The sequence below is a fragment of the Cylas formicarius genome, unplaced genomic scaffold (assembly GCF_029955315.1).
Source record: "Cylas formicarius isolate icCylForm1 unplaced genomic scaffold, icCylForm1.1 PGA_scaffold_2__14_contigs__length_35257938, whole genome shotgun sequence".
NCBI lineage: Eukaryota > Metazoa > Arthropoda > Insecta > Coleoptera > Brentidae > Cylas > Cylas formicarius.
Genome location: NW_026844319.1, coordinates 23119000 through 23132125, shown reverse-complemented (window position 1 = coordinate 23132125; position 13126 = coordinate 23119000). Strand labels below are relative to the sequence as shown.

Genomic DNA, 13126 nt, shown 5'->3' with positions numbered 1-13126 from the left:
TCTCCTTCGCTCTTTACAAACAGTTGGGCAAGACCACTATGGCCATTTGCCCATTACCGACTTCCGTCGAGGATTTTCGTTTTTGGTCAATGACCAACACGTACGAAGAAGAAATATAACCAAAATTTGCTCGGCTAGTAAAAAACGATTTTGATTGATACCAAAAAAAATCGACTTCCCCCGCTTCCACCCCGGACCATCCGGGCCAATCCGGCCTCCATAGCGGCGTGAACAGGGAAAACCGACGGGGCCGACGACGATTATCACTTTAAAACATACACTGAACACTCAAAACACTAAATCCACACAGTGGAAACCGATATCAAACTTTTGCGGACGGATACAAGGGATTCTGTCGGGAGCGAACGTAGGTTAAACCGCCGCGTGCAATGTTCGACCACAGAATGAAGCATAGAAATAAATCAAATGGATTTGGCGAACTAACTTACTAACTCCGCCGAAATACCTGCGGGAGCTTTGGAATCTCTGGTTCTTTTTTATGCCTCTTAGCCAAATTGCTGAGGTTACTCGACCAAAAATGAAAGGTTGAATTAAAGTCAGAGAACACGGTTACAGAATATCCCCACTTCTCTCTGATTACAGGGTTTCTTTTATCGACGATTTAAGATAATAAATTCTCTGGTCGTTCAAAGTTCTTTTTGCAAGCTGAGAACAAATGTTGGAAATATTTTTATTTTTACGTGTTGGTCTGTGACCAAAAGAAAAAATTTCTCGATGGATATTGGTAATACGCGAATGGTCATGGTAATGTTGCCCAAGTGTTTGTCACTAACGAAGAAGAAGAAAAATCTCCGGTCTTGTGTAAATTCATAAATGCATGCATGTATAATTCCAAATTACCCACCGGTCTAGCATGCGGCAAGCGTCACTTTACCACGTCAGTTTTGTTTCCCATGAATCCGAGCCACTTCGGACATTTCCGGGATTTTACCACAATGTACCCAAAAACTAACGGTCGTAAAAAAGGTATAGTATGCAACACCTTTGGTAATCTTTTTAACTTACTCGTTTATTAAACACTCGCGTCGCTCCGCTCCTGTCAAATAAACTTGTGCCAAATGACGTTTATCGCACTTGTTGCATAATATACTATTTTCTACTCCCGTTTGTAAAATACTTAATTACACTCCGATCTAGGGTGCGGCAAGCGTCACTTTACCACGTCAGTTTCGTTTCCCACGGATCCGAACCACTTCGGACATTTCCGGGTTTAGTATTCCAACTTTTTAAGTCACTCGCTCCGCTTGTGACTCAAATGCCGTTTACCACCCTTGTTGTTAAATTATTTTTTTTAAGTATTTAAAGTAAAAACCAAATAAATTCTATCACTAAAATTTATTTGTGCTTTGTTCAAGTTCATTAATTTCAATACTTAATTAAAATATAGTGAGACAAAAGTATAGATTAGAATTAATTAGAATGTCACAAAGAAAGAGTTTGACAGTAAAATGTTAAATTAAATTTAAATCCAATTTTAATATGATCTCCTGCGTGAATCCACTTATTCTCCTTTTTCGCCAATTAAATCGAAAATAAAACAGTAACTCTGATTGGTAGGTCCTGGCAAATCAACATTAACGGGAACGGGACAGTTTTTGTTTGTTTCGTTCATTAAAACTCTTATTGGCAGTGAACTGCAACTATCGAAATGTGACGATTTCGGTAATGCAGGCAACATAGATTTTATGAGGCGAATATTATTTAAAATGAGGCGGTTTTTTTGTCGTACACGTTAATACTAATGGGAAATAACTGCAACCGGCATTGTTTATATTGTTTATTATGTCTAACGTTTGGCATGTCTATTATATCTACCAATTTCTCTGACTAAAAACCTTTAAAAGATTTTTATATATATTGGAGATTGATTTTCTTTAGTGGTTCGTGTTAATATTTTAAAAATAAATAAATACAAGGTAATCAAAAACAAACTTTAAAAATGTTAATTAAACAATCTTTAAGTCACTTTTTTCAACCCGAACGACTTTGCTCATTTAAAAAAGCTGTAGATTTCTAAATATTAGCAATAAAAGGGTTTTCCATCTATCCATTAATCCACTATAGCGAGACCAGTCCTGCGAATCAGGAAAACCAGATTTCAATCAAATATATTATTTTTAATGGGCACCGTCACCTTTCCCGTCATTCGAAGTCACCATAAACAATATCAAAATAATCTGCACATTTTGCACAATATTGTGCAACTAAAACGAAATTTTTCGCACATTTTAAAATAAAATGCAACTTTTATGAAGGGGCCAACTTAATGTGTCCCCCCACTTCAACAAACGTGAGTCTTTGCGGAATATTATGTAATCAGTATAAAATTTTATACGCAACTGATTTGAAACTTTGCTCATTTATCTGAAGAAAATCATGACATTCCGAAAATTGAAAATTACAATTCAGATTTTATTATCATAATATATAATGATGTGTGAACTAATATGTGCATTAAACTAGTTACCAAAGCACATTACTTTTAATGTTTTATATTATATACGCAGACTGATAATCTAAGAGGTATTGTTAGGCCATTTTATGGTACATTCGTCTCTGGACAGATATACGATTAAGAGAAATTCCATGTTGGTCACAAGATATCGTAAAATTATCTATGGTCATAACTTTCCCTAAGAATACATTTGAATTTCTTTTTTTGTGACGGGGGAGTTGGGGAGGGGGAGATGAATTTGCATTTTTGGAACGTCATATTTCAGGCAAGTGCGAAAAATTTTTTGATGCGAAAATTTTAATTTTTTTAATTTTGTAACTGGTGATTCAATAAGAGTTTCCGCATTACAATCTGAAATATTTTTGAAACACCACTGTATTTGTTAATTATCATATGAGAGTTATAACCTCAAAACATAAACAAAATTAGTCATGGAGCAATATACGACTGAACAACGCGTAAAAATTGTGCAAGCCTATTATGAAAATGGTCGATCAAGAAAAAATGCATTTCGGGCTCTACGTGAAATTTTAGGCGCGAAAAATCGACCTTCTGAGAGGACAATTTGGAATGTGGTTCAAAAATTTGAGCAAACTGGATCTGTAACTAACGTCAAAGTCTCTCAACGTGTTCGTGCAGGTCGGTCAGATCCAAATATTGCCATTGTTCGCGAAAGTGTAGCCGAAGATCCAAACACATCGATTCGTCATCGATCGCAGCAAGTGGGCCTTACGTATTCAACCACACAGCGAATTTTAACAAAAGACTTGCATCTACACCCATATAACGTCCAAATAACTCAGGAGTTGAAACCTCGAGATCATCAACAGCGCCGCGTGTTTGCAGAATGGATAGGAGAACAAGGGGTTCATTTTTCAAAGGAAATCATCTTTAGCGATGAGGCACATTTTCACGTTGGTGGCTTTGTAAACAAACACAATGCTCGTATTTGGGGATTAGAAAATCCAAGAGAGGTTGTTCAAAAAGCAATGCATCCTCAAAAAGTGACTGTTTGGTGGGCATTTTGGTGCGGAGGAATAATTGGCCCTTTTTTTTCGAGGACAATGTGGAGAACACTGTTACGGTTAATGGTGTTCGCTAGCGAAACATGATATCTGATTTTTTCTGGAAGCAGTTGGAAGGTATGGACATTGAAGATTTGTGGTTCCAACAGGATGGAGCCACTTATCACAGATCCAGAGAAACGATGCAATTGCTGCGGAGCAATTTTCCTGGTCCAATTATCTCAAGTAACGGCGACATCAATTGGCCGCCGCGATCATGTGATCTTACTCCCCTAGATTTTTTTTTGGGGTATCTAAAAAGCATAGTGTATAGAAATAAACCAAACACTATTCCAGAGCTGAAACAGGAGATTAGACGCGAAATAGCCGGCATAGAACCTGAATTGTGTCATAAGTGATAGGAAATTTCAAAAACGAACATGCCACATGAGTCGCGGGGGTCATTTGAATGATATCATCTTTCATACCTAATTGTAATACACTAATCTAAAATGGCAAATAAAAATGTTTGTATATTTTTATATTCTTCCGAGTTTTTTTTATTATTTTAATGTGGAAACCCTTATTGAATCACTCCTTAATTTTGGAAGGTCATAAATTAAACAATACAATGTCGAGGTTAAACATCAAGTATATTATTTAAAAAAAAAATTGGGTTGTCCAATGTGTGAGCATTTATTGGGTTTGGTTTACGGTGACATCGGGGGCGAAGCGCCGAAGCCTATTCAATGCCGTGATTAATATGGCTGAAAGCACTTTGTATACGAATTACTCCAAATTTGAACAAATATTTCGTAAAATTGCCATAATTTTTCATAAATAAAATTCCGAATCCAAATTGCGCATCGTTTTAATACGGTAGAAAAAGAAAGCACTTCGTACGCGCCTAATGATAAATTCAGTCCTGCGAAATTTTCCAAATCGCCGAACGGGCGCTTGCGCCAGCAAATTTAGCTTTGCCGCGGAACGGAGCGGACCATACCTGATATGCAGTATTCATTTGTTTCTCTGCTTGTAAGCCAGAGGCGTCCAGATTGCCGCTCAGTTCGAGACTCGACGACGTGTGTATTAATAGACACGATCCCGCTTCTGAGATTTGACTGAAAATCGAAAATGTACATGCCACGCGACAAGTCTGGCATTAGTTTGTAACTTTGAGCGTTTGTATAGCTCTGCGGGATATCGCAAAAAAACAATATTGGAAATAAAGTTGTGAGATGTAAGAGAGGGTAGTTTGTGACGATGAATAGTGTGCTGGCGCTCGCTTGTGTGGCCTTTGTGGCCTTTTGCGGCGGCTTATCGGCCCCTACGTGCGTCTGCGACAGACGAGAGTGCGACGTAGTCAACGAGGTGGATTGTCCCGGTCTGGGTATCGTCGTCTGGGACCCTTGCAGGTTAGTCAGTGCCCCAGGTTGGAATTTTTAATATTAGGGTTTAAAAATATCGCACTACATAGAATCACATCATATACAAAAATAAATGTCATCCGAACGTGAAACAAGAAAATATAATTCTCCACACCAAAATACCTACTTTTGCGCGGATTAAGCGTACGATAAGTATCGCTTTGAAATGTTAGCTTCGTCACCCACTCACTGTTGCAAGTAAATTCGGGTTCTTCCGGTATTTTAGTCACGGGTTTGGGAGCGATCAGTAGATTTTAGCCATGGTATGTTGATGTTTGTTAATTCAGGCGGTTACGTCACACTTCACTCAGTAGATTCACTGAGTGACGTTATTTTTCCTAGAGACGTTGATAAACTTCTTCGGCCAGTCAGTAATCGTGTAATCTTTCATTTCTTCCACATCATCCACCTGCCGTGTGTGATTTTCGATATTTTAATAAAGCAGCTCTCATTTACCTATCTATTAAAAATTTAAAACTCAAAGTAAATGTCTAAAGCCCGATAGACACGATGCAATGTCTACATGTAGTTTTGTCAGATGAAAATTACATATTATATTTAATTATTCCTAGGTGCATAATCCCAAAATAGGAGTTTCACGTTTGAAGTCACGTATAAAATAGAATATTATCTTAATTGTATTAATTTTTGTGTTCTCCAAATCCAATATTTGGCAAATTTTGCATTAGTACATTTAGGTTTCATCAACATTGAAATCAATTTTTTATAGACAAAATATATTAATGTGTTATTTTTAACTATAGTGCTTTGTTTCTTTTCTTTTGTAAAAACAGATTTGTAAATAAAACGTTCGTTGGTATTTTTATAACAATAATAGTGAGGTCGGCTGCCTCCTGCATTTATACAATAATATTTAAATTTACTTAGTTATTGGAATTTTTTTGATGAGCCTGTGGACTTTGTCTAAACAATTATCTAAAGATCGCATTGGAATGGATTTTCTGATGGCAAAATTATTATTATTTGTCCAAAATTGTTTCAACGCACTTATATTGTTCCAGCCCAATACTTAGCATCCTATAGTCTTGAAAAAGTGGAACTAAATGATTTTCTTTGTAAAAGTATTCATACAAAATACCGATGTCGACTTTCGATCGTCATCCTTCGTTAATTCCTACTTCATTTATATTTATCATGGATGTTAAATCTTAAGTTTCTGAAAACGCTTTGCATCGCTTTTCACGCACTAATTCTAAATCATTTTGCACTTAAAAATAGCTGCCAAACTTATTACAACTTGTTTGTTCATTTAAAAACACATGTAGAAATTGTATTGCTTTTACCGGACTTTATATCGATGCGGTTCGTCAAAAATTTCAACCCATGACAGTGAATTCGAAGTAAACGGGAAATGTCTTGGTGTGATAGTGAAGCGGGATAACTTTAACAATAGAATAGAACAGTCCTTGTCCTTCTGATGCTCAAAAATAAATAGAATTCCAACTTTTGAAAAACCTCTGGCAAAAAGCGAATACAAATTGATATCCTTAGAAATTTTAAATATTTAAGTCTTTTCTAAAAGCAGTATCCGTTTTATCAGGACGATTATTTAAAAAAAAAAAACTTGAAATACACACTTGAATATCTAAATATGTACATTTAACCAATATTTTTTATTTCTTGAAGAAGGGAAAGATTAGTCGATCAATCACCAAACAATCAATAGAAAGAGAATATCAAGATACTGATTTATATTTTATTGCTAAAGAAAAGGAATAAACAGAAAAACTACACACACTTAGAACAATTGAGAAATAACATAAAACAATCTCTTACTACACGTATCTTGCGTATGACAAAGAATTGACTACCCATTTCTACCCTTCTTCCTCTAAATAACATTTGTCTCAGGAAATTAATACCGGTCAGATCGCTAACGTATGAGCATTAGGACGTTCTTCTTTTGCTTTATTATGTTCCACTAACATAATTTGGGTTCGACTACTAAGCACTTTCCCCTTCACCGACTGCAATCGAAGGTTATACTCCGTTGGTTATAGTCTGTCTTCATCCTGTTGGATTTCGACCGACAATCCCCAATAAAACTTTTACGAATGTTATTACCTATTGTTATTGGGTAATGCAATTAACAAAAAAATTATTCTTACGTGAGTGCCAAGGCAGGGGTGGGCCAAGTATATTTGTTTCTTTCTGATATATTTCTTGAGTGTTGACCATTTGTAGCAGTGTTCAATAATTGTTTATACTGTGCGTTTAAAAAAGTTATTTTACGAGAATATAACAATATCGTGTCGAAATCATTTGTGACTTGATTGACAGGTTTTGAAAAATGTGTACGGAACTTTAATCAGTAGATTTAAAAAGAAACCTGTCTACTTACAAATACCCCAATATTGTCGATAAGGAATATTATTAGTACTGGCGAATTGAAGAAAAGGAGAAGCTAGAAAAAGATGAAACCAATATAAATATAAGCCGTGCCACCCTCCATAGTGGTAATGGAATCACACAGACTACGCACTTGGAGATTTAATTACCTTCAAGAAACTAAAAGATATAGATTAGACAAGAGATCCATAATTTATCTTGATGAAAAATGGTTCGATACATTGTATCCAAAGGATGAATTGATTCCACTCAAAACTGTCAGACGAAAGCAGCTTGCTGGTGTCTGCAATGAATATTAAGGATTCTAGTCTGGATTATCATGAGGATACAAGTGTCGAACTTGTTGAAAATTGGTTTCAAAACAATATTTTCAAAAATATCCCCAATAACGGTGTTATTGACATGGATAACGCAAACTACCGCAGTCGTCTATTACCCAAAGCACCAGCCTCATCCATTTCAAAAACTGAAATCTAGGAATATTTCTTAGACAATTATGTTCACTTTGAAGTCAGTTATTCCTAGCTATAAATTTATTTTATTTTTTCAAAGAAACTGCCCCAGGCAACTATTTAACAAACTTCTGGATTCCTCTTGCGTTGCGTCGGTTGTTGTTAAGTTGCTAACGATTCGCCAATCATCCTGTTGACTTCTTCATAGCTTAATTGAAACTGGCTCACATTTTACTCTGTACCTGCTTATATATTGTTTGAGGGGGACGGAACTAAGTGAGGAGGATAAATGTCGTTTTTACCTTTCACCAATATGTTTATGCCTCTTACCTGCCTCCACCCCCTCAAACAATATATAAGCAGATAAAGTCTGTTCATAGATATAAGAAAGTGACTAACTGATACGAATTAAGGAAAGACCCGGGCAAGCTGTAAGAATGAAATATGGCCGAATATTTATATATTTATTTATGTGTGTATTTATGTTTAAATCTAAAATAAAATTACAAATTATTTTTATTACCTACTTAAATTACTTAAAATTATTCACATAATATATCAGTATCACTATCGCTATCATCGCCTGTTCTAATTATCATTTGTTCTATATTATTTACAATATGGATATACGATTGTTCTGCTTTTTCTATATGTTTAACAGAATTTGCCCAACTTTGTGGAGGGATGTTAAAAACTTCGGTTTCTACAAGTTTGAGGACATTGGAGTTAAATCAGCGGTGGCGTCTTCATGGTAATCCAGAGAAGAATCTTTAATATTTTTCGCAGACAGAGAAAGTCCATTTGAAATCCAACCATCTTTAGAGTCAGCATGCAAAATAGTTATTCTTTTACCTCTTTTTTATGGCGCGTTTGTTTAACACTTATCAGTTGAGTCAACCCAACCGTTTTCCGGGGTATCATAAGTGTCGAACCAGGTTTTATCCAAGTAAATAATTGGCCTTTGTTGTTCTCTGTAAATCCTAATTTTTTCTAGATATTCCAGTCGCCGAATTCTAAAAGATTCCATTAAAACTTGCCTTTTGTCAATTTTTTTAAATCTAAAACCGATGTGTTGAATACACTTCCATAAGGCAGTTCTGGCACATTTAACACCGGTTTCATCTTTTTCAAGCCTCCTAATTAAGATATCTAATGTAGGCACGCTTTGTTCTTCGTACAACTGGTAAATGTTACGCCGTATTATATCTTGATCACTTTCATCTACACTCGAGAAAATGTCAGCATCGCTTCTTTTTTCCCTCGCTGAAATGGGATTATTCACAATTTTCTATACAGGAATTTTCGTCAATGTGGCCGTTTCTTCTAAAGATGCTTGCTTGCTGGCACCACGTTCAATGAGAGTTAAATAAACATTGGTTATAACTTCCTTAGTCTCAATAGAATAGTGTTTTCTACAATTCTACACACTAAATAAGAATGATTACTAATAAACTTAAACTAAGTAGTATACCAAACCAAAGAATATTAAACACAGGTAGGTATAAAATTATTTTCTATTACCGACCACAATTTTACCTGAATTTAAATTCCGAAACTTTAGGTAACAATCTTGTTGCATGGTATATTAATGACAACCCTTGGATAATCCCATTCAAAAGCAATTGGTCACTTTCTTATATCTATGAACAGACCATACAGAGTAAAATGCGAGCTAGTTTCAGTCGAACTCTGAAGAATTCAAGAGGATGATTGGCGAAACGTTAGCAAGTTCGACTCAACAACACCCGACGTAGCAGGAATCCAGAATCCAGAAGTCAATTGTATGGATTTATTATATCTATTTAATGTCAATGTTTTTTCTTAGTATAATTTAATAAGATTACATCCACCGAAATAAACAAAAACAATTTGAGAGTCCGCCCCTAACGTTCTGTCCTTTAATATCTACCGGATGCGAGTCGACAGGTAACTTCCATAATTGCGGGAAGATTGAGGCAGACTATACCACCCAACACTAAATTACGACTTTCTTTTGACCACGATTACAACTTGAACTATGAACCTTTAATGTTTATTACGATTTACTTTAGACGTTCCAACGAAAACAAAGACCTTAACGTCTTTTAAACGTGGTTAAAGTGTCGGGTTAAAATGGATAATCCTCGGTGCACAATTCCGGATTCCACGCGACCGCATCGTGCTAAAAGTAAAGCATTGAAACGAGCCCTCGTTCCCTTATAAAACTCGAAAAGAAACGCCACGAACGAATTTAGATCGAAATCGACAAGGTGAAGCGGAGTTTTCACGGAAAGCGAATTACCGTTAATTGAAAATCGGCTGAAATACGACGATTCGAAAAATCCGAAACGTTTTCGTATCGAACGGCCTTTTATTCGGACTTGCCATTTATAGTATAGGTATAGACCATCGCGGACAATAAAACCCAATTATTGGGAAATTTCGATTCTTAACCGGATCATGCTCCCCATATATGTCGCTCAGCGATTTTTTGGAAATTAATTGCAAGAAGTGATAATTGATATTTTGAAGGAGTTCGAAGGAGCGCGTTAAACATCGAACTTTTCGGAACGTAGTCAACACGTCGCGGAGTCGGTGCAGGGATTGTAATCTCCAAATGCATTGCTTATTGTTTTGATTAACTACGGCGTAAAGTTTTTGCAGAGTAGAAACACATGTTATTTGACCCCAATAGTAGTTAAAAGTATAATGTAAAATTTTAGTTGTTTCATTAATTGCAAATTATATTAAATTCTAGACATTTTTTTAATTATTACTTTCGATGAAATCGAATTTTTCGAAAGTATACGCGCTTGCCAATGAAACTCATTTTTTTAATGTCTCTGCGATCTCCGTTCTCTGTCTACGCTTAATAAAAACGCGAATAACTTCCGAACGGCTTGAGCTAACGTGCTGAGATTTGGCTTCTTTTAAATGACCCACGAGATACATAAGCGTGTAAGAAATGGCCGCGATCGAACATTGGCATTTTTGGCATTGGCAGGTTTTTTTTTCAGTCAATTTAAAAATTGGCACAAATATAGAGTTTCGTTCCCAATAAAAATTGGGGGGGGGGGGGGTTGTATTTTTAAAAATTTAAAAACCGCATTTGCAGGTTATAGAGAAAAAAATCGTTATATAGTCGTTTGGTTCCCCTTGACTTCAAACTTAGCAGAGAAGCAAAAATCCATACCGGTATCTATACAGTAGATGGGATTAATCCACAATCCACTTTCGGCAAGTATTTAAAAAATATATATTTTTTTGTTATTTTGGCGTCCAGAAAAAAACTATTTTCTCAAAAACTAATAATCCGATTGAGAAAATTCTTGAACCAGGAGAACAATTTTTCGATTATATACAGGGTTTTTCAATTATGGACAAAAATCTAAAATATCCTGAAAATTGTTCTTTTCCAAAGTAAATTATTACCCGTAAAAAATATGGCTAATTGGTTCAAACCGTATTATAGGCCGCATCAAGAGCTACAATTTTTGCATTTACGGTTTTCGTTCTCAAGTTTTTTGAAAAAATCCATATTAAAATCGCTATTTCGCGCACTCAATGTAGGCGCGATGACGTTATTCACTGTTACGGCGTACTGTATTGTTTCAGAAATGAATTATTTTCGTGAAAGCCATTTCCTCTATGATCAAAAAACGTGGGAGATAACCTGCACTTCGAACATGTTTTCAATTATATACTCGATGTGTTGTTTTGGTTAGCAAAAATTCCACAAGATCCTGAAAGCTTCTGTTCTTTTGTATAAAATAAAAATATAGTCGTAAATAAAAAACGGCAAAATATTAGATAATTTGGTTTAGACGGTATCGTAAACCAGGGCTTCTTAAACTGTGGGTCGCGACCCCCCGCGAGACTACTGAAAGGGGGTCGCAAAGATCTGATAGTTTTCAATCATTATAAATACAATTTTAAAATTAGTATACACACTACGCACAAATATAAATACAAATAAAAATCATACAAAATACTATTGTAGTTTTATTATAACTATTTTTTGAAAAAAGTGGCAATGCAAAACTGTTACGTAGGGCCTATAAATGAAAATATGGGAGTAGCATTTAAAATAATAAATACAACGCGCTCCTCGATTTTCAACGGAACGTTCGACATTGATGTCTGGCCGCCGGCGTCAGTGTTTGCAAGATAACTTAGTGATTATAAGTACCCAGACGCCGCGTCGGCTTATAGCTTACACATACAATACGGAAGCATAATCACGCTAGGCTAGGCGAATCGGCATATTATTTTTATAAAAGAATAATAAAAAAATTAAATGAAAGCTTCTTTTTCGGCGTCTTTGTGATACGGTGCCTTTGTGCGCTGCACACTTTGAACACGCCATGCGTCGGGGTTGATCTGATCGTAATTTGTTGTCATTGTACTCGTAAAGATTCGAGTGTAGTTATTTTTCTGTTTGTACTTCAGTTTGGACTCAGCTTTGTCTTCGTAGTGACATGTGTTTATTTACTGTGTAATTTTCAGTTGGTGTTTTTAATTATTACGTTAAAGTTGAAATACATTTTGTTTAATTATTTATTATTATTTAACCATCATGGATAAATGGCTAATTAAAATTCCAACTAATAAGTCTGCCACGCCTTCACAACCTAGTTGCAGTGCTTCAAATCCGACTTCTAGCAAAACAAAAAAAAGAAAATATGACGAATCATATTTGCAGTATGGCTTCACATGCTCTTCTCACAACAATGAAGAACAACCAGTGAGCTTAAAGCCTTTTACTATTGGAGAGCAACTTTTACTATCTGCAGCTATAAGAATGTCTGAAATTGTTCATGGAAAACAGTATGCTGATGAAATCAGTAAAATTCCATTATCAAATGACACTGTGTCCAAAAGAATTTCAGAAATTAGCAATGATCAATTTCAACAGCTTCTTATGAGGCTTAAAGACAGCTCAAAGTTTGCAATACAACTGGACGAGTCGACAGACATTTCAAAAATGGCACAGTTGTTACTTTTTGTAAGATATATTTATGAGGGAAGCATTCATGAAGATATACTGTTTTGTCGTCCTCTGGAAGGTCATACTCGTGGAAAAGATATATATATATATAAAAAAGTAAATGAGTTTTTTGAAAAAGAAGGATTAAATTGGAAAAATTGTGTTGGTGTGTGCACGGACGGTGCTGCAGCAATGACCGGACAAGATCTTGGTTTTACAGCATTTGTTAAAGCTGGAAATGATCATATTAAATTTACACATTGTATGATTCACCGAGAGGCACTTGTTGTTAAAAAAATTGCACCAGAATTAAACACTGTGTTTTTTGATGCAGTCAAAATCATTAACTTTATTAAAAGTCTAGCACTTAATAGTCGATTGTTTAAAAATTTGTGCATTAATATGGATTCGGATTATACAAGTTTATTGCT

General features: G+C 35.4%; 1 protein-coding gene across 1 annotated transcript in view; it reads left to right on the top strand.

The window, feature by feature from the left end:
- The first annotated feature begins 4516 nt into the window (after positions 1–4516).
- LOC132697723 (insulin-like growth factor-binding protein 7) overlaps positions 4517–13126 on the top strand; it is a 43465-nt gene continuing 34855 nt past the window's right edge. The window contains exon 1 of the mRNA XM_060663312.1: positions 4517–4895. Within this exon, the coding sequence (XP_060519295.1) occupies positions 4744–4895 (152 nt within the window). The 5' untranslated portion in view covers positions 4517–4743. The remainder of the gene's footprint in view (positions 4896–13126) is intronic.